Source organism: Heterodontus francisci, chromosome 2 (assembly GCF_036365525.1).
Source record: "Heterodontus francisci isolate sHetFra1 chromosome 2, sHetFra1.hap1, whole genome shotgun sequence".
NCBI lineage: Eukaryota > Metazoa > Chordata > Chondrichthyes > Heterodontiformes > Heterodontidae > Heterodontus > Heterodontus francisci.
Window position 1 is genome coordinate 203,393,516 of NC_090372.1, and position 21,119 is coordinate 203,414,634.

General features: G+C 42.8%; 2 protein-coding genes across 5 annotated transcripts in view; one reads left to right on the top strand and one right to left on the bottom strand.

The window, feature by feature from the left end:
* galnt11 (UDP-N-acetyl-alpha-D-galactosamine:polypeptide N-acetylgalactosaminyltransferase 11 (GalNAc-T11)) overlaps positions 1–2,183 on the bottom strand; it is a 214,858-nt gene extending 212,675 nt beyond the window's left edge. For 3 of the 4 annotated variants that reach the window (XM_068015045.1, XM_068015044.1, XM_068015049.1), the window contains exon 1: positions 2,095–2,183. The gene's annotated coding sequence lies outside the window, so the exon portion shown is untranslated. The remainder of the gene's footprint in view (positions 1–2,094) is intronic. The other variant, XM_068015047.1, reaches the window with a different exon arrangement.
* Positions 1,691–20,249, top strand: LOC137350326 (THAP domain-containing protein 2-like). Its single transcript, XM_068015050.1, has 4 exons — positions 1,691–1,777; positions 7,393–7,585; positions 11,839–13,024; positions 17,520–20,249. Exons 1-3 carry the CDS (start codon positions 1,707–1,709, stop codon positions 12,232–12,234), a joined length of 660 nt encoding a protein of 219 aa, XP_067871151.1. The 5' UTR covers positions 1,691–1,706; the 3' UTR covers positions 12,235–13,024; positions 17,520–20,249.
* Positions 20,250–21,119: the final 870 nt, after the last annotated feature.

A 21,119-nucleotide genomic window follows, 5' to 3' on the forward strand; every position in this document is an offset into this window, starting at 1 on the left:
CATCAATCATCTTCATCACTTCCTAATAAGTTCGTTTGTTTCCAAATCCTGTCCCGAAGAATCCTCTCTAATAATTTCCCTACCACTGACATAAGGCTCACCGGCCTATAATTTCCTGGATTACCCTTCTTAAACAAAGGAACAACATTGGCTATTCTCCAGTCCTCTGGGACCTCGCCTGTAGCCAATGAGGATGCAAAGATTTCTGTCAAGGCCCCAGCAATTTCTTCCCTTGCCTCCCTCAGTATTCTGGGGTAGATCCCATCAGGCCCTGGGGACTTATCTATTTTAATGCTTTACAACACACCCAACACCTCCTCCTTTTTGATAATGAGATGACTGAGACTATCTGCACTCCCTTCCCTAGGCTCATCATCCACCAAGTCCTTCTCTTTGGTGAATACTAATGCAAAGTACTCATTTAGTACCTCGCCCATTTCCTCTGGCTCCACACATAGATTCCCTTGTCTGTCCTTGAGTGGGCCAACCCAGTTTTTTAAAGTTCAATAGGCCTTGATAAAGTAAATATGGAAAGATTTTGTCTGGTCGAGAAGATAGCGATCATTTATCATTAATTAACAGTCACTGAGTGTTATTTATATTTATTTATTTATTTTTATTTAGAGATACAGCACTGAAACAGGCCCTTCGGCCCGCCGAGTCTGTGCCGACCAACAACCACCCATTTATACTAACCCTACGGTAATCCCATATTCCCTATCACCTACCTATACTCAGGGCAATTTACAACGGCCAATTTACCTATCACCTGCAAGTCTTTTGGATGTGGGAGGAAACCGGAGCATCCGGCGAAAACCCACGCAGACACGGAGAACTTGCAAACTCCGCACAGGCAGTACCCAGAATCGAACCCGGGTCCCTGGAGCTGTGAGGCTGCGGTGCTAACCACTGCGAAATTCTTTTCTACTAGGGCTTGCTAGAGCATGGGATGTTTGCAATAGGAAGTTGCTGAGGCAGAGACCATGGTATATTTTAACGGACGAATCGCAAAGCATTTGAAGCACAAAACATTGGGATTCGTCGAATGAAAACTAGACACAATAAATTGAATGGCTTCCTTCTGTGTTGTAAAGGTTTATACTGACTGATCTTCTGAAGGTTTCTAACATTTCCTGTTTTTGTTTCATAAATACATGGGAATGGGATTGTCCATGATATATTATGAATGAGCTTTTAAAAGGAGCCTGCTTTCTGACATCGACATTAGCATTCAAACAGTGATTCTCAAGACATACCACGCGGTTTCAACAGACAAGTCCTGTCGAAAGTTAACTTTACCGGATTTTTTTAAAAAACTAGCTTCGGGTTGAGTGTAGTTTACATTGAAATTTAGCGCAAATTGCATTTCATTATCTCTCCTGTGTTTATTCGCAGTGAAAATTAAAAACGAGTGAAAGGATATTAAAATAGTATTACAAAACTGAACATTTAAATTCCTCCCACTCAGGAAAGAAGCCGTCTCTTTTGCACGTCATACGTTAATACGTGAACCTCCCTCCCTGCCCCTCAGGAGCAAGCCACTCACAGATCTGCCATCTTAGTAAAGGAGGGGGGGAAAGAAGAGCTCGGACGTCCCGGGAATCGTTTGTATTTTCCCCATCACTTTTTGGGGGGGGAGTGGGGAAGAGGAAAGGCAAGGGGGCGGGGGGAGGGTGAGGTGGTGGTTGAAAACAAATTGCAATAAAATGCCAACCAGTTGCGCGGCCTACGGATGTACAGCAGTGTACAGGAAAAACACCAATACCAGCTTCCACAGGTAGGCGAAAAGTGACCAAGGAACGTGGCGTCTCGGTTTAATAACCCCGAGTTAATGAGGGAGGGATGGGCTTGTTCACCACTGAAGTAGTTAACCTGGGTAGTTATGGCAGAGCTGCTGCCAGCCTGCGGCCTGTTTAACTCGGGCAGCAGCCGGCGTTCCCATGGCTCCCGCCAGTGTGGCCCCGGGTGGGGGTTTATTTTTCTCTCCCACCCCCCCTCACCCGCGTCGCTCATCCTTTATGCTGAAAGAGTTTAAAATTATCTTGCGAATTGCCGCCCAATCGCCAGTCCACATCCCCATCGTGCGGCGCCTACCTGCGGTCAGGGGTTGAAGTCTGCCGCTGGCCTGCCGAATGCGGCATATTAAATTTTTTCTCTCACTCCCAATATGGGGCGGGGGGGGGGGGGGGGAAGTGCTGGGCAAAGCCGGAAGTGCGGACCCTGGCGCGTGCCCGCTTGACAGCAGGATCACTTCCGGTAGGCGCTCTGTGGGCCGAAGGGTGTGGGAGGGGGCGAGGTGGCGCCCCGCCCCCACACTGCACTGCCCCTCCCCCACACTGCACTGCCCCTCCCCCTCTCCCTGGGACACGCGAGCCTGTGTTAAGAAAAGGCTGCAGCAACAATTCGTATACAGCTATAGCAACAATCTGCATTTAAACATCAACATCCTGCATTTATATAGCGACTTGTATTTACATAGCTATAGCAACAACTTACATTTATGCCATGCCTTTAAAATAAGGGGGGAAACAGCCTAAGGAGTTGCACAGATGTTTATTCTGGCAGAAATCTGCTCCCAGCCAAAAACAAGGATGTCACCAAGAGTGACTAAAAGCTTGGTCAAAGAGAGAGGTTTTAAAGAGGAGGGAGAGGCTAAACTGCGTGGGTACACCTGAAAGGTACTACACAGGCCTTGTTCTATTACAAATAACAAGGTTGTGCAAAAAAAATTAAAGGGACCACGCAAAACAACTACATTTTAAAGGGATGGTTATGGGTCAGCAAGATTGAGTATAGGATAGGATTCGTAAAGTAAAGCTTTAGGCAAGCTGAAGTTTATGGAGGATGAAAAGGCAGCCAGGAGGGTTTTTGAATACTGGAAACTGGAGGTAACAAAACCATAGGTGAGGTCTGAAGTATGATGGAAATAGGCTTTTGTAATGAAGAGGATATAAGGTCAGAAACTCAGCTTGGGTCAAATAAGATTAGTGGTTCCACACTTTCTATCAGGTTTATTGTACAAAGGAGGTTGTTGAGCGAGAAATGCTCAGCTATTTTGTAGGCGAAGAATTTGTCATTGCCAGCTACAACAAAATGAGTGTGGTTCCACTTGCAAAACAATATTGGAGAATTGATTCTGGTTGAGTTACGACTCATGAATATGTACAATTGCCAAGAATATAAATATGCTGGTGATCTCTTGCAATGCATCTTTCCACTAGCTTGCCACACCACAGACATAAAAACGTAAGAAATAGGAGCAGGATCAGGCCATATGGCCACGAGCCTGCTCCACCATTCTTTCGTATAACTTTCATATAGATTGGGATTATCAGACTAGCACATGTCAGAAACATAGTGAATTTCTTGAGTGTGCCTGGGGTAGTTTTCTGCAACAATGGGCAGGATAAAATCCTGCCCTTGGAGACGGGAACAGAGATGGGAGGGCACACAAAATGGCCAATGCCTCCCCCTCCCTGGGACCCCAACCCCACTTTCCTGCTTCCTGGGGCTGGTACTGCAGAACTGCCGGCCCTTTAATTGGCCGACAGCTCTGGTAGAGGGGGCTTGTCCCTTAATGTTTATCCCTTGCCATGACAGCAGGCAAATTAATGAATTTCCACTGGGAATCTGACAGAGGGCCGAGGCGGGGTCTCCCCCACCTTCCTGCCTGCCTCTGGGACCCCCGTCGCCAGGATTAGATCTGGCCCAATATGTCCTCGAGTCAACAAGGGGGCATATCATGTTGGATTTAAAAATGAATAATGAACCAGCATTAGTTAACAGTCAAATGGTGCATGAACATTTATCTAATAGTGTTCATAATACGATTAAGTTCAATGTAGTGTTTGAAAGGGAGAAATGCAAAACAGCTACTAAGATTTTAGATTTAGGTCAAGCTGATCTCAATACGATGAGAGAAGGACTGTCCACAGTAAGCTGGGCAAATTTGTAAATGGTTAAAATTGCCAGACGATCAGTGGAAAGTGAACGAAAATAATTTAATGTGGAACAGAACCAGTTTATATCTCTAAGAGGTAAGAACTCTACTGGCAAAAACAAATCAGGCATCAACAATGAAAGAGATTGCTGAAAATAGAGACTTTTTGTCAAAGCTTTTCATCTTGCACTCATCAGGACAACGCGCAAGAGTACCAATGTATACTGTATGAGAAGAGAGTGCTGATTGGTTGGCAAGTGGACTCTGATTGGTAGAGGCATTGCCATGGAGAATGCACCAGTTTATGGTGACTGACAGTTAATTGCCAAGCTTTGTTTGTAATTTAAACCAGACAGCTTGGCTTTGATTGGTCAAGGCATTGCCCTGAGGAATGAACCAGCGAATGGCTGTCACTTATTTTGTTTAGCTGAAACAGGCTCAATGTGTGTACATGTTCTTTCTATCTGCAAAGAACAGGGCCCTGTGCATTAATATATGTAGCTTCCAGTACGTGCAAATACGCCACGCTGCAAGCCTAACTGACAATCTTAAATTGATGGTCAGCGTAATGCTGACCTCTTCCTGAACTCAGTGGCGCAGTGGTTAGCACCGCAGCCTCACAGCTCCAGGGACCCGGGTTCGATTCCGGGTACTGCCTGTGTGGAGTTTGCAAGTTCTCCCTGTGTCTGCGTGGGTTTCCTCCGGGTGCTCCGGTTTCCTCCCACAAGCCAAAAGACTTGCAGGTTGATAGGTAAATTGGCCATTATAAATTGTCACTAGTATAGGTAGGTGGTAGGGAAATATTGGAACAGGTGGGGATGTTTGGTAGGAATATGGGATTAGTGTAGGATTAGTATAAATGGGTGGTTGATGTTCGGCACAGACTCGGTGGGCCGAAGGGCCTGTTTCAGTGCTGTATCTCTAATCTAATCTAATCTAATCTAAGTATTGGGGCAAAGTAATTTTTCAAAATGTCCATTATTTCCTTATCTTTATTGACAATATCACAGTTATCCATTTTTAAGTGGACAATGGCTACCCTGATCAGATAATTTCTCGCTGTATATCGCGCAAACTTATGTGTGGGCCTAAGGCCGTCATTTTCGGCCCTGAAAAGTGCCCTGTCTACCTCAGATTACCCTGGGAATATGGAGGTAGGTTGCAATTTGTCCATAATCTCATTGAATAGCAGAACAGGCTCAAGTGGCTAAATGTCTTACTCCTGTTCCTATTAGCCTTTTTTGACTATTTTCTGTACGTATCCATGGCATATTAATGATCTATGTACACAGAGGTATAGAGTCATTATGGCTTTTGTATTCAATACCTCCATTTATGAAGCCCAAGATCCCATATGCTTTGCTTACTGCTGTCTCAATATGTCCTGTCACCTTCAAAGATCTGTGAACCCCCTGGTCCCTCTGTCCCTGAGCACTCTTTAGAACTGTGCCATTAAGTCTATATTGCCTCTCTTTATTCCTTCTGCCAAAATGCATCATCTCGTACTTCTCTTTATTGAATTCCATGTGCCACTTGTCTGTCCATTCTGCTAGCCTATCTATGTCCTGTTGCAGTCGATTGGTATCATATTGTTATGATGTTTGCCACATCTCCAAGTTTGGTATCATGGGCAATTTTTGAAATTTTGAAATTTCACTGTATTCCAATATGCAAGTCATCTATATATATCAAAATCGGCAGTGGTTCTAGCACTGACCCTTGGGGAACGCCACTGTCTACCATCCTCCAGTTTGGGAAGCAACCATTTACCACGACTCACTGTTTCTGTCCTTAAGCCAATTTTTTAATTCAAACTAACACTGACCCTCCTATTCCATGAGCCTCAGTTTTGTTAACTAGCGTTGTGTTGTACTTTCTCTAATGCTTTCTTAAAATCCATACATACAACATTTATTGCATTCCCTATTTCAACCTTCTCTGTTACTTCATCAAAAAATTCAATTAAATTAGTCAAGCATGATCTGCCTTTTACAAATTCGTACTGGCTTTCCTTAATTAACTTAAACCTCTCCAAGTACCTGTTGATTTTTTTTCTTTCCCTGATTATTGTTTCTAAAACCTTGCCACCATTGATGTTAAACTGACTGGCCTATAGTTACTAGGACTGTCCTTACGCTCTTCCTTGAACAAGGGTGTCACATTGTACAAACCCTGTCACCTCCCCCCCGTATCTAGGGAATATTGGAAGATTATGGCAAGCCCTTCTGCTAGCTCCACTCCCCTGTCCTTTAGCAACCTGGAATGCAAGCCATCCGAACCAAACAACTTATCCAGTCTAAGCATCGCCAACCTTTCCAGTACATTTTGCCTATCAATTTTAACCCCATCCATTACCTCTGCCATCTCCGCTTCTACCGATATTTTGTGAGCATTCTCTTATTTAGTAACCACTGATACAAAGTAGTCGATAAGTATTCTAGCCATGCGCTGTGTATATAAGCATAATAGAACCCACCCTGTCCCTTACTACCCACTTAGAAGATTTTTGGGTTTCCTTTTCATGTTAACTACATTCTATTCTCATATTCTCTCTTTGCCAATCTTATTTTCCCATTCACTTCCCCTCTTAACTTCTTGCATTTGGCCTGATATTCGCTTGAAGAATTCACCTGACATGCATCATACACTGTCTTTTTTTTAATTTCATCATATTCTCCATCTCCCTCGTCATCTAGTCTCTTGGTTTCCACTGTTTCTAGCTTTTCACCATTTAGAAAGTACCCTGTTCTATCCTTTTTAGATCCGAAGTTGAAGAAATTCACATTTGCTTACATTGAAGTCAATCTGCCACACCTTCCTATCTTCCCATATATTTAGTCAAATGCTATATTTTCCTCCTTTGCGTAGGTTACACCTTCTACTCATACCTCACAAAGATCCCACAAATACTGCTAAGCAGTACCATGATATGGATGGATGTTATCTAGACCAATGAATTATGTATTCAACTACAAAGACTGTCTCATCAATGCTGTCGTTATTTAGTTTCATTATTCGATTAATTGGCATTTACAATTATAGAATCGTACAGCACAGAAGGAGGCCATTCGGCCCATTGTGTGAGTATCAGCTCTTTGAAAGAGTTCCCTACTGTTTTCCCGTAGCCCTGCAAATTTTTCCTCTTCAAGTATATACCCAGTTCCCTTTTTGAAAGTTACTATTGAATCTGCTTTCATCACACTTTCAGGCAGTGCATTCCCAATCATAACAATTTGTTGGGTAGTAAAATCTCCTCATCTCCAACTCTGGTTCTTTTGCCAATTACCTTTAATCTGTGCCCTCTCCTACCAGTAGAAACAGTTTCTCCATTTTTGCTCTTATGAAAACCCCTCATAATTTTGACAGAATAATACTTTTAGAATGTCTATAAATTTACAGAACTACAGACCACAGAATGATAACCTGTTTTCTATGTGTTTTTTGAATTTAAGGTTTCCCTCTAATCCTCGGAGACGGACAGAGTGGATTCGTCTTGTTCGGCGTGAAAACTTCAAGCCGAGCAAACACACCTTCCTTTGTTCAAAACATTTTGAGCAAACGTGTTTTGACCGGACAGGACAAACCAGGCGCCTACGAGAAGATGCTGTCCCTACAATATTTGACTTCCCACCACATATTCAAAATGTAAGACTAGGATCTCACTAACATTATGGTATAAAAATCATGTACTTGTTGTTCCAAGAACTATTAGGTTTATGGTAATTAAAAAATGACATCATATTCCCTTTCTTTGAGGTAAGTGCCCACCTCTCTGGGAATGATTTTGTTTTCAAGTCAGGTTTCTTTCTGCCCCATTCATTTTTACTTTTTTTGCTAATCCTTTTGGCATGTGGCAAGCATGTACAGGGTGGATAGGAAAATATGTCTAAGGCAGGAAAAAGAAAGCAAGAGATTACTGAGACTGCAACAGGGGGAAAATAGGGAGGCAGTGAGAGATGAACCAAATTATAATTGGATACCTTGACCAGCGGTTACATTATTCCATTCAACAGCAACCTGACGACCATTATTACATAAACTCCTGTGGGACAGTTGTGATAAGCTTGCCTCTCTCCCATAGGCTTCATCTCCCCCTCTCGCTCTCTCTTTCTCTCTCTTCCCATCTCATCCTGTCCCTCCAGCCTTCCATCTCCCTATCCTTTTGTCTATCAGATGCTCTCATCTGCCTTCTCTCCTCCATCTCTTTTACCCCTCTACCGCACACTCTCTCTCTCTCTCACACACTTGTCATCCATCACACTCCTCTCCTTCATTTCTCCCCTCCTCTCTTTCCTCTTTCACCTCACTGCTCTTTTACTTCATTTAATTTTCCTTCTTTCAGACTTAGCTTAATTGTTTTGCCCCTCCCATCTCTGTCTGTCTGTCTCTCTGCACCCCTCTGGCCCCTTCCCCCATCGTTCTCGTCCCCTCCCTCCTTTCACTCACCTTTCTCCCCCCCCCATCCCCCACCTTACCTCACTCTGCTCTTTTAATTTGTTTAATTTTCCTTCTATCAGTCCTAGAGTAATGCTTTTGCTTTGCATTCATTGTCATTAGGTGGGATGATGGTGCTGTAGTGGTAATGTCACTTGACTAGTAATCCAGAGGTCCAGGCTAATTTCCTGGGGAAATGGGTTCAAATCCCACCATAGCAACTGGTAGAATTTAAATTCATACAATTAATTAAAATCTGGAATTGAAAGCTAGTCTCAGAAATGGTGCCAGGAAACGTCATCGATTGTTATAAAAACCTATCTGGTTCACTAAGGTCCTTAAGGGAAGGAAATCTGCCATCCTTACATGGTCTGACCTGCATGTGACTCCGGACCCACAGCAATGTGGTTGACTCTCTTAACTGCCCTAGCAAACCACTCAGTTGTCAAGGGCAATTAGGGGTGGGTAACAAATGCTGGCGCTGCCAGCAACACCCACATCTTATGAAAGAATTTTAAAAATCATTCCTTGTGCGTCACAGGTAGTTTTAGGAATATCATACAAATGGTTTTGCTAAATATAAATAATAATTATTTTGGATTAAGGTTAATTGGTGTTTGAAATAAACCATATACACTAAAAGAAATAGTATTGATCATTACCCTATAATAGATTTAGCAGTCAATTTTATAAACAATATTTGTACCAGTTAACATCGTCTTGAAAGATAAACGTTAATAATAAAACATAAACAATACAACTGGTTGAGGAGAAGAAATAGTCATGTTATAATCTGTTAGCTATTGAAAATTGAATGTTGTCCATCTTTGAAATACATTGTTAATTGAATCGCTAGTCTTGTAACCATACTATTCCATTACCAAATGCAAAATTAGTCACCCAAAATGTCGTGAATTCAAATCTAACCAGGGCAAGCTGTGAAATTGAATTTATTAAATCAGGCAACTTGTGGCTGACAACAGAAAAAAAATGATCATGACATCTCTCAGGTTATGGTAAAAACCCAACTGGTTCACTGATGTTTTTCAGGGAGGGGAGCCTGCCACCCCTACCCAGTCAGATCTGCACATGACTCCTGTCTCACTTGCTGTGGTTGACGCATAATGCCCTCTGATGTGGCTGAGAAAACCATTCCGTTGCTATGGATAGGCAATAAATATGAATCACAAACCAAGAACAACAACATTTGGAAAATGCTGTTGTTTAGATTTGGTGTGAATTTTCTCATTTTTTGTCCTCATCATAGATTGTATAGACTGTCATAGGAACAGGAGTAGGCCATTCAACCCCTCGACCCTGGTCAGTCATGCAATTACATCATGGCTGATCTATATCTCAGCTCCATCTACCCACTTTGGTTCTGTGACCCATATTACCCTTGCCTAATGATAATTATCAATCTCCGTTTTTTTTTTTAACTTTTCAATTGATGCCCAACCTCAATAGCTTTTTTGGGAGAGAGAGCACATTCCAGGTTTCCAGTATCCTTAATGTGAAGAAGTGCTTCCTAGCATCATCCCTGAACGGCCTAGCTCTAATCTTGAGGTCATCTATCTAACCTTGATTTTTTTGTTAATCAGTTGAATGATTACTACATTGATATTTATCTGAATAACTATCTAGCTATTAGTTGAGGTGAAGTGAATGCCAATAATGAATTCTCTAGGGGGAAGGGAACCTGTCAGCATAAGTGATAGACTTACATAAGAAATAGAAGCAGGAGTAGGCCTTACAGCCCCTCGAGCCTGCTCTGCCATCCCAGATCAGGGCTGATCTACCTCAATTCCACTTTCCAACCCTATCCTCATATTCCTTGATTCCCACCTCAATCTCAATCTTGAATATATTCAGTGACCAAGCATCCACCATTCCAAAGGTTTGCAAGAAATTTCTCCCTGTCTCGGTCCTAGATGGCTAACCCCTTATCCTGGGACTATGATTCCTAGTTCTAGACTCCCTGCCCTGGGGAAAAGCCTCTCAGCACCTGCCCTGTGAACCCCTTTTTAAAAATTTCTTATACATTTCAATAAGATCACTTCTCATGCTTCTAAACTCAGGAGAGTAAAGGCCCATACTACTCAATCTCTCCTCATAGGACAATCCTCTCAACCCAGGAATCAATCTAGTGAACCTTCGTTGCACTCCCTCTAAGGTGAGTATATCCTTCCTTGGGTAAAGAGACCTAAACTGTATATAGCACTCAAGGTGTGGTTTCACCAAAGTTCTATATAATTTCAGTATGACTTCCTTACTTCTATATTCCAACTCCCTTGCAATAAAGGCTAACATCCATTTGCACGCAACTGTGTGAATGTGGGAATTAATAAAAACAAATTACACACACACTGCTGCTGGCTGTCTAAGCAGGGATTCAATAGACTAATGCACACAGCACCCACCTCACCACCCATCCCAAAGGTGATGCTGTTTCCCCCTTTCAGTCAGGAATCCACTATGCCACAGGTCCCAACTCCCGGGAGAGTAGCTGGGAATCGAAGGTATATGTCAACCCAAACATTCCCACTGATTTTCTTTTTTTAAACATTCCCACTGCCCCACCACTAGATCGGTAGTAATTCAGAGGCCAAGCTAATACCTTTGGGACATGGGTCCAAAACCCACCATGGCAGCTGGTGGAATTTAAATTCAATTAACTTTTAATTTTAAAGTTCAATTAGTTAATAAAAATCTGGAATTGAAAAATGGTCTCAGTAATGGTGCCATGATTGCCAAAATCCAACGGGTTCACTAATGTCTTTTAGAGAAGGAAATCTGCCATCCTAACCTGGTCTGGCCGACAGGTGACTCCAGACCCACAGCAATGAGGTTGACTCTTATTTGCCCTCTAAAATGGCCCAGCAAGTCACTCAGTTGACAAGAGCAATTAGGGATGGGCAATAAATGCTGGCCTTGTCAACAACGCCCACATCCTATGAAAGAATTAAAAAAAGCTACTTCTGCCAATGGACTTTTGAGATGGGAGCCCATATGTTAAGTAGTGTTCACCACACTTAACAGTGCTTTTAGGTAGGTTGGATCAGAGATGGCATAAGTAAAATTGAGGAGCCATATTTTTCCCATGGGCCAGTAATTGGTCACGGTTGGAGTAAGAAAGGGGAAAAGTTGATGTTTTCAGGCGGCGGGGGATGTGTGAGGCTAATATCAAACAGAGACACCAGCACCCTTCAATGGCCTTTAATTGCCAGGACCTGAGCCATGACCTCTGATCAACAGTCAGAGCAGTACAGTCATCCACAGCACACCTTGGTAGGGAAGGGACAATCAGTTGGGGCTTCTGTTTGCTATCCACTGTCCATAAAGTGCCTATAAATGCACATGCGATAAGCATGGAATTGATCTTGACTGCAGCTGACCTCACTCTGTTGTATAGTGTCCCAACATCTGTGTCATAACACTAAGTCTGTGTGTGTTTTTTTTTATAGCAATTAGCATCCAGGAAAACCCCTCTGACCTCTGCGGGTATCAGTAACCAGCAGGACCCAGCCAAGTCTAGTACTAGCACTGGTACTTGTACAACTAGCACTAGCACCAGCACCAGTACTTGCATCACCAACAGCACAGAAGTTTTCCAAGAGCACAGCTACTGTTTGGCTAATCCTGTCGTAGCCAAGAGGAAGGTATTCCAGTTGCAAGATGAAGTGGACTACCTCAGACAACAAATAAAGATCAGCAAGCAAAGGGAACGTCGAGTGGTTAGGAAATGGAAAGGGATCAGCAACCTTCTCGAAGAGCTGAGAGAGAAAAACCTGTTGCCGAGTGGCAAGGGAGCGGAGCTTGTTCAGGCCGTCTTGAGTGACGATTCATTTAAAGGCAGATGAGCTCTCCAGACTTTCACTAGTGCAGAGGGTACAGTGACCAGTCAAGGCAGTTTTGCTTCACTTTACTGTCCATTTCTTTTGACCCTAAAGACAGGAATGAATGTTTTTAACAACTCTTTCAACGACCAAACTCTGCAATGCCTGGATGCTTTGGTTTATTGGTTTTTGTTTGCTTCAGCAGTCAACATAAACCATTCATGAGTGATGCACATTGCATTTGTAGACTTGAAATGTAACCAAGTAGTGCAGCTGTTGTTACAGGGGAGACTGGTGTTTGATTTAGTGACAATAGACATCTGCTCACAAAACATGGCCAGAATAAGTTCTTTCTCTATCATGGCTGGTCAGAAAGTATTGGCCAGTTAACTTGAGGAATGCCACGTCTATGTGTTATTCATTGGCTCCTGACAAATTACTAGCCGACTATGTGCCTTGATGCCAGCCTCAGAAGGACAACCCTTCTGAACCAGAGTAATGTTTTTGTTTGCCATACCAATTGCCCTCTGCGGTTGCCCATTAGTGCTCAAGATTGGGCAGTTTTTGTGCCGTGGACTTGCACACACTACGAACTGGATTGAGACTGCACCCAACCCATTTGATACAGGCTTCTTACAGCCAGCAGTAAGCGAGAGAAGGGGAGATGTTTATCCTACTAATTGAATAGAATATCATCACTAATAGGTACTGACCAGAAAATCAGACTCCAGATGTCACAAGCATGTACACCTGCTGTTGTTTGAGCAACATGAGGAACCCCAAGCAGATGCAGTCTTCTGTACTGACTGTGGCGGTAGGTCATTAACAACTTATAATTTTAAAAATCAATTAAAAATAAAGTAGCAAATAAACTATTATTTTGAATTTCAGGAAATCTATTAAGACTGCATTAGGTGCTTATGCCAATCCACAGGCAAGCCAGGTTAATGTGCAATCAGCAGACTGGAAAACCAACTCCTGACAGCACAAGATAATGCACAGACTTCAATTTCATCTATCTTTAGCGCTTGCCTGTGGGATTGAAGGAGCTCATGCCTAGATGAATTATTACCTTTCATTGAGCAACAGAGGTCATTGACAGTTCAAATGTCATCTAATAATGCATCAGCATTATGTATTTGATGAAAGCTTTTCAGTTTTAAGAGAGACCTCAGGAAGCTCAGCTGATGGCCTTACAGCCAAGGAAGTTTCCCAGTCTTGATTCTTTGTCTGTATGATAATTAGCCAATCTCAGTCAGGGAGGGTGTAGGAGCACACATAGTTGGTCTTATCGCTTCCCCAACCTCCCAGGACAGATGTGTGGAAAGCAACCAGGCTGCTGCCCTCTATCCAGGTACCCCTCCTGAAATTGTATGGTGTCGGTTGGTGAGCAAATTGTGGTTTCAACACAAAGCCGCCCTTGAGCAAATTGTCTGCTAACAATTAGAGTCTGTGGTCAGACCTGCAGAATGGCCACTTGCACAAGGCACTAGAGGGGGAACTGGCACCCTACAGACTTGTAACCCACCAATGGTTCAAGAAAAGAGTTGGCAGAAAAAAGAAGGAAATAAAACAAGTATAAAAACCTTCAGTGACCAAGGGGATTTTTTTTTAAGATTAATTTTAATATATGGTTCTCTTTAACTTAGATATTTACAAAGTTTTCCCCTTCTTTAGAAACCAAGTTCTTCTCTGTTTTTCTTGCTCACCTACTGAACTGCCTTTCATCTAAATTCCTACCAATGTGGTCAGGACCATTTCAATTGTTAATTTTTGAACATTCAAGGAAGAATGGACTAAGTAATGTTTGAACCTTGCTGTGGAATTTTCCCAGTGAGCCAGAGGCAGCTTTGGAGGCGGGCAGGTGGCAAACTCACACCTGAGGACGCTTGCTGGTTACCCAACATGTTGCCACCACCTCAGATTTTTCCAGAGGCAGCTTCACACAGATAATGGTTTCCTGCCTGGCAGCGGCGAGAATCCAATCAACCCAATTAAGGAGCCACTTGATTGCATTAATTGAAGGAGCAAAGCAATTTTGCCGGAGTTGTGCGGGCCCTCTACTGTGTCCGCACCCCAGCAAGTAAAAGGAGATAGCTGCACAGCAGGATGTGGAGGCTGTGTTACAGATGAAGGATATTTAAGTGGTTCAGGCAGAAAATGACAAGACTGCTGTCTTCCCATCTCACAGCTTTGCCATTAAGTGCGGAATTTCTGGAGACGGGTGTACCCGATCACCAGGGACCTCATGAGGTCTCAGCCACTCTCCTGATGGTGCTGGCGGCTTCAGTACTTCCCTGACACTCCTGCTGCTTGGGCCTCAACAGCACTGCCACTGGTCACATAGTAAGGGCTCCTGGCCTCCCTTGCAGTGGGCAATGTGGTCCTGAGCTCCCACTCCCACTCAGAAATGGTCCCAACTTCGGGTTCCTGACACTCGCGACAAAATTCAGCCCGTAGTGTCCCGAGAACTAGGAATAAGCTTTTTTCATTTAAAACTCTGATGTTGATCCAGAAGCAGATTAAATAATAACTTTGAAAGGGGAATTGGATAAATACTTGAAGGGGAAAAAGTTGCGTGGCAAGTGGATAGCTCTTTCAAAGAGTCAGCAGAGGAAGAATGGGCAGAATGGCCTGTGCTGTGTCAATGCCATGATTTTAAATAACTGCCTTCTCTTCGTTTCCATTGACTGCTGTATACTTAATGGGGGGGAAAAGAAAGTCATGGAAAAATATGGTTTGCTTAAAGCACTCTAGTCCCCCTCCCCCACCCCTCCTTTTTTTTTTTAGAGTAAATTACGCATTGGTTGTATTGTCAATTTCTCATCCCTGTTGTTCCGGTGTCATCAATTATGGGAAGTGTTCTGGAGTGGCTATGATTTAAACAGTGGAGGCCATAACTTCCAATATGCCAAATCATTGCTGACCATTCATGGGAAACTGCACTACAGGCAGATTTCTGTCTGTGAGTATGACTTCCTGAGGGCTCCAGAGCAGCTCTTACGCCAGTTTGTAGTCACTTTGCAATTGTTTGCAATTGACTTGAGCACCCTATCGTTCGCTACCACTTCTTCTCTGTGGTCCACTTAAACGGCTCCACTCTTGCCCCTTTCAGCATAGCTAGCATAGTGTCAGCTGCTATGCTCACACAGTCACCTTTGCCATTTCAGCATTGGTCCAGTCCGCCTCCTTTTCACCATCTCCATGCTGCCCCTTGGTGATGTTATGAGGTCACATTCTATATGCACGCTGACTACACCCTGCTTTGTCTCTCCATCATCACCCTTGGCTCCATAACTGTTACTATGCGGTTCATTTCCTCATCTGACATTGTCATGGATGAGACAAAGCTTTGTACAGCCTCAGCAAGACAAAATCTATCCCGTTCATTTCTTACCTAAAAAAAAACTCCACATTCTAGGCACTGTGTCCCTTTCTTTGACTGCTTGCTCAGGTTGAACCTGACAGTGCACAAGCCATGTCCACCCTGAGCTGAACTTCAAACGTCATTTCCTAGCTTTTACCAAAGCCCCCTATTTTTATGTAACGTTCCCTGTCTCTATCTCTTCTTCACCCCTGTCACTACCGAAATTCTCACCCCCACCTTGATGCCCAATCTTTCCCAACATTATCTGCACTAAATTCCTGAGTTCCATCCTGCACAAACTCCCAACACGCCCAAAACTCCACCACCCAGAACCTATTCCATACTGACACCTGTCCATCGATCACCCAGTCTTTACCAGTCTTCATTGGTTTGTCCTCCCTAAAGCATTAATTTTCAAAATTATCCTGATGTCTTTTCCCAACTTCAGAAGCCTGCCCAAAACCTTTCCATTTACTCATATCTCCCTTAAAATTTCTCTAACTTTAGTATCCCCACCCCCCCCCCACCAACTCCCCTCACCTCACTTTATGTGAAATGCCTTTTGATCATCTTACTATGTCAAACGTGCCATATAAATTCATCCTTGACCAAGTCTCAGATATTTCTGATGTTTCTTCATTCCCTCTTGAATCATTTATAGTTAATCCCACTCTTGTCTGCAAGGAAAAAATGCGCAGAAACAGCAGTACAAGTGCATGAATTAAGGAGTGACAAATAATAGACGGGAAATGTTACTGAATAGGCTTCAAGGAGAATTGGGCGGAAAAATTCTGTCGCTATGGGAAATGCTTTGTATTTATTAGTGTTACATGTGGATAAACATTAAGCTGGAATCTAATAGAGGTGTTCAAAATTTTTAAAGAATAAGTGAAATAGTGGCCTCAATATTAGCCCCTCCCCAACCCCCAAGATGTGGGTTAGGGGCGGGTGTTAAAAATTTAAAATCAAGAATATGTTCCCAACCCACCATGTATGCACCTGCTTTCTTTTTAGGGCAGCCAGTTTCAAGATGTGCGAGTGTCCCGTCTTGACATTGGTTAGTTCAGGCTCCCACAGTGTTCATGGGAGCCTGATTTTAAATATAATTCATTTAAATTTAAGAGGCGACGGGCATGTTTCCCAGGGCAGGGAAAACCTGGCAGCAAAAGAGAGGCAAGAGCCGCCAGCTCTAGCAGCTTAGCGCTTTTTAGAGCACTGCTTGTGGGCAAGGAGGAACAGGGGTGCTCCCTGTCCTGCCCCCAGCCCCCACAAAACACTCGAGGAAGACTTTGGCTTCACTCCTGTGATCTCCACCTCTCCTCACTGCTGCAATTGGTGACCCACCCCCATCTAACTCCGATCCCAAACCCCGAGCTCTCCCGATATTGCTGGACTCTGCCCTCCACCACTATACTTCAATCACTGCCATCCCCGGCCCCGGTTTCCTGCTGCTGGTTTTCCCACCTGGCAGCCAATCAGACTGTCAATTTAGCTGGCTGTTGGTGGGAAAGGGAAGAAGGAAAGCTTAAACATGCTATCGCCTTCCCCTGTACTCTCCTCTTAAATATCAGAGTCATTATTTCTCTGATCAGGTATTTAATAACAAGGGTGTGTAAACTTTGTACTATTACTAGAAGGACAAGAGAGATCAGAAGAGTTTTTCACACATCTGGTTAATAGATTATGGAATCTATTACCATAAGTGGCTACTGAAATCAAATCCCTTGTGACTAAGAGGGAATTAGATAAACATTTAAAGAGAAAGAGCTTGGAAATGGGAATGGAGTAAATGGCTCCAATGTAGAGCGAGTACCATCATTGGTATGGTGCGTTAAATGGCCATGCCTACAATTTTACCTGTTATTCCTTTTCTAGACTGAGAAATTTATTGATGAATTCGGCAATGACAATTTGTAACAGAGTTCCATTTATTCTTTCATAGGGCAGTGCTCAGAAATCCACAAAGTTCCACAGACTTACAGAAGAGCCCCAGCAAGCAGACGGTTATGACTGCTGCAGTTTATCCCCATTCCCAGCAAGGCAATAGTGTCTTCCTCTTACGTTTAACTGGCTTCCCTGCAGTTTATTGTACCTGCTGTAAATATGAAGTGTGTTGCAGAAGAAAAAGAAGATATGTTCAGGAAAAGTAAAAGGCAATGGAAACCTCTTAAGAATTTCAAATTAGTGAGTAAGTGTCCATAATTGTCAGGAAAAACCACAAGTGCACATAGGGTATGGGGGAAGGGAGAAATGAAGATAATGTCTATGAACAGTTTTAAAAAACATATTTCTGTTTTATTTGTTTGCCTTGTGTATATTGCAGCACTATTGGAACATTGGTTGTATAAACAAACTGTTTTTCAGCTGTCCTGATGATTGAATGACTCTACTATTTACTGGGTAGATTCATTCAGACCAGAAAGGTCCCAGGTTCAATCGCTGGGTTATCTAAGTCTCAACCAAGGCAGGAGCAGGAAGACTAAAATTGTCCACAGTGCACTTGAGTAACAGAAAAATCAACCAGGTTGCTGCCCTTGCTTCAGCAACCCCTACTGGAATAGCGCATATATGAACATCGGGTGAGGACGGCGTTGGATTTATTTTTGATGCCCTCTTTCCCCCGTTCCACTTTAGTCGGAAAACCGAATGGCGACCAGGTGGTTTCCAAGCCTTGAGAATGTATAATCGTTCTCAGTATATCCTGCAGGTAATTTTAAGGGAAGTCTGGAAACAGGTCAACTGCCTTTGTAAACCGAGCAGAAGATTGTACGTGGCACAGGGAGCTCCGGGAATCTAGCAAAGGGAGAGATAATCTCTTCATAGAAAGAGGATAACATTTCTCCAATGCCATGACACCCCTGGAGATTAGAGGGTCCAGGTACATAGTAACAGGAGCATATCATTCAGTCCCTCGAGCCTATTCTGCCATTCAATTAGATGTTGGGTGATCTGTATTCTTAATTCCATCTATCTGCCTTGGTTCCACAACTGTTAATACCCGCACCTAAAAAAAAAAATCTTTTATTCTCGGATTTGTAATTTTCATTTGACTGCCCTGTCCCCCACTCACCTCTACAACTGTTTAGGGGAGAGAGTTCCAGATTTCCACTACCCTTTTTGTGGAGATTATACAGGATTTCCACTGGTCAGCCTGATTTTGTTTTTTTACTCGTTGATGGGATTTGAGCGTAGCTGGCTAGGCCAGCATTTATTGCCCATCCCTAGATACATGATACAGTGTGCATTTGCAATAGCTGCTAAATGGAATAAATGTGAGCGATCATTCAGGTTTTAAAAAAAAATTACCAGCTAAAACATCATAGATCATGCCCAGAGTTTTCCTGAAGCTGTACAGCTCAGTTGCTTACTAAAAAGGGATGTTTGGAAGCACAAGATATGTTGAAAGAACAAAAAAAACTACATTGAAAACTATTAAAAGTTGTTCATGCTGATCATTTCAATCCAAAGGATTTTCCAGATCATAGTAAAATTCACAATGTGATAAACATGTATATGTTCATAATGTAACTATCTCACAACATTGAGGGATCAAACCGAGACAGTGACAGGTTTCAGCAAACAGGAATGGAAGGAGGTAGAGAATCTGAAAGTAAAAAAAGAAATGCGGAAATAGGAAATAATGGCAAAAATGAAAATTGATGAAATGCAAATAAGAGAAATAAGATTAATGTATTGAAAAAGCTAATTGAAAATTCTTTTTGTACAATCAGGCTGATATTGCAAAACTTGTAGCATAAAAATCACTTTTTGTACTGGAGGAATCAGGAAAAAAGTGATATGGACTAATAACGGCTACTAATTCTTTCGGGGGTTTCACATGACATTAAAAACTGCAAGAAAAAATCAACTAATTATCAAAATTTCAAGATTATTTCAGATTACAGGATTATTTGCCATCTGTTACATTATATATTGTATGATTTACCTTTGTGTGATACACTTAGACTGTCCATATTACTTGAGACTTCACACCATCTTCAAGAATTCATTTCCCTGCTCAACACAGTTTGCTCTACAGAGCTTGATCTATGAAATGATGCTGTATTTGTACATTAAAAAAATTACATTGAATGTACTTCATAAGTGTATCAATTTAAATTCTAACTGCCATTTCCACAGACAGTAAAAGTGCACAGAAGTATTTTCAAGTCCGTTCTTCCAAAATTTGTATTTTGCTCTGCTCCTGTTTATTCTGCAACCCACCCCACCCCATTTCACTATTGGCAGACAGGCCCTCAACCACTTGGGTTGTACTCTCTGAAATTCCCTTCCAAACCTCCAATTCTCCATCCAAATCACCTCCATAAAAAAGAAAGCTCTGGAACTTAAATAGAACACTACACTTAAGTGTGAATGCTTCAATAGAGCAGACCTCAGATTGACCTGTGCCAAAAGCCTGTGAACTGCCTGCTATTGATAATGATGATTTTGGAGCTCCTATTTCTTCATGGAAGCAGCTAACAGTTTAAGGAAACATCATGGATTACTTCAAATAAAGGAGGATGAAGAGTAGTGTGTGCATCCTCTTGGGTATGATGATTTGCAGCTGTACATGCATTATAGATCCTGGCATAGGATTTAATATGAATCTTATTTTGTTTCTTCATCATTGATGTTCAGAGCATTGTATAGTAATGTGACAAATTCAATAAAAAGTACTTTTTCAAAAAAAAGTTAGAATAAGTTCCTTCAGATTTTTAGGTTTGTGTGCCAGTACTTGTGCATATACATTGGCTCATTTTGTGGTTGCGGTCCCTCCTGTGCCAAAAAAAATAAACGTTTGCGTCCCAAACACAACTGCATGAGTACGATAAAAAGGAATAGAGTAAGTCAGCCAAGAAACTCTCCCACGCCTTGTCCAGCCCACTCTAAAAAGTGTTTTTTTTAACCATGGGCTGTGTTGCAAGTAAAACCAGTTTTGACTTGGCACTTTCAGGTGTTAAGGAACGCAAACTCCAACAGCTGATGGGGACTAATGCCCCACCAGATCCTTCTTCCCCTTCACTTCCCTCTAACCCCACCCCTTCTGATCTGACCCCTTGCCGTGTATTCACTATACCCTCTGACCTTCCCCTCTCTGACGCTGAATGTTCTGTACTCAGCAAAGGACTGTTTTAACCCCACCTCAATGAATTTCGCGCTCTGCATGATGTTGAGCTATTCTTCCGTCGCCTTCGCCTCTGAGCTCACTTCCTTCACCAGGAATCCTCCCCCCAACTAGCAGACCCATTCACCCGCCTCCAGCATTCTCCCTCAACCTGGACACCTCCCTCTGGCCTGTTACCCACTCTTGATCTTTTCATTGAAAACTGTCGGCGAGACATCGGCCATCTCAATTTCTCTGACCCCTCATACTCTAATTTGTCTCCCTCTGAACTTGCTGCACTCCGTTCTCTCAGTTCTAACCCTGACACTGTCATCAAACCTGCAGACATGGGTGGTGCTGTTTTGTTTGGTGTACTGACCTCTACCTTGCAGAGGCTCAGCGACAACTCTCAGACACTTCTTCCTACTTCCCCCT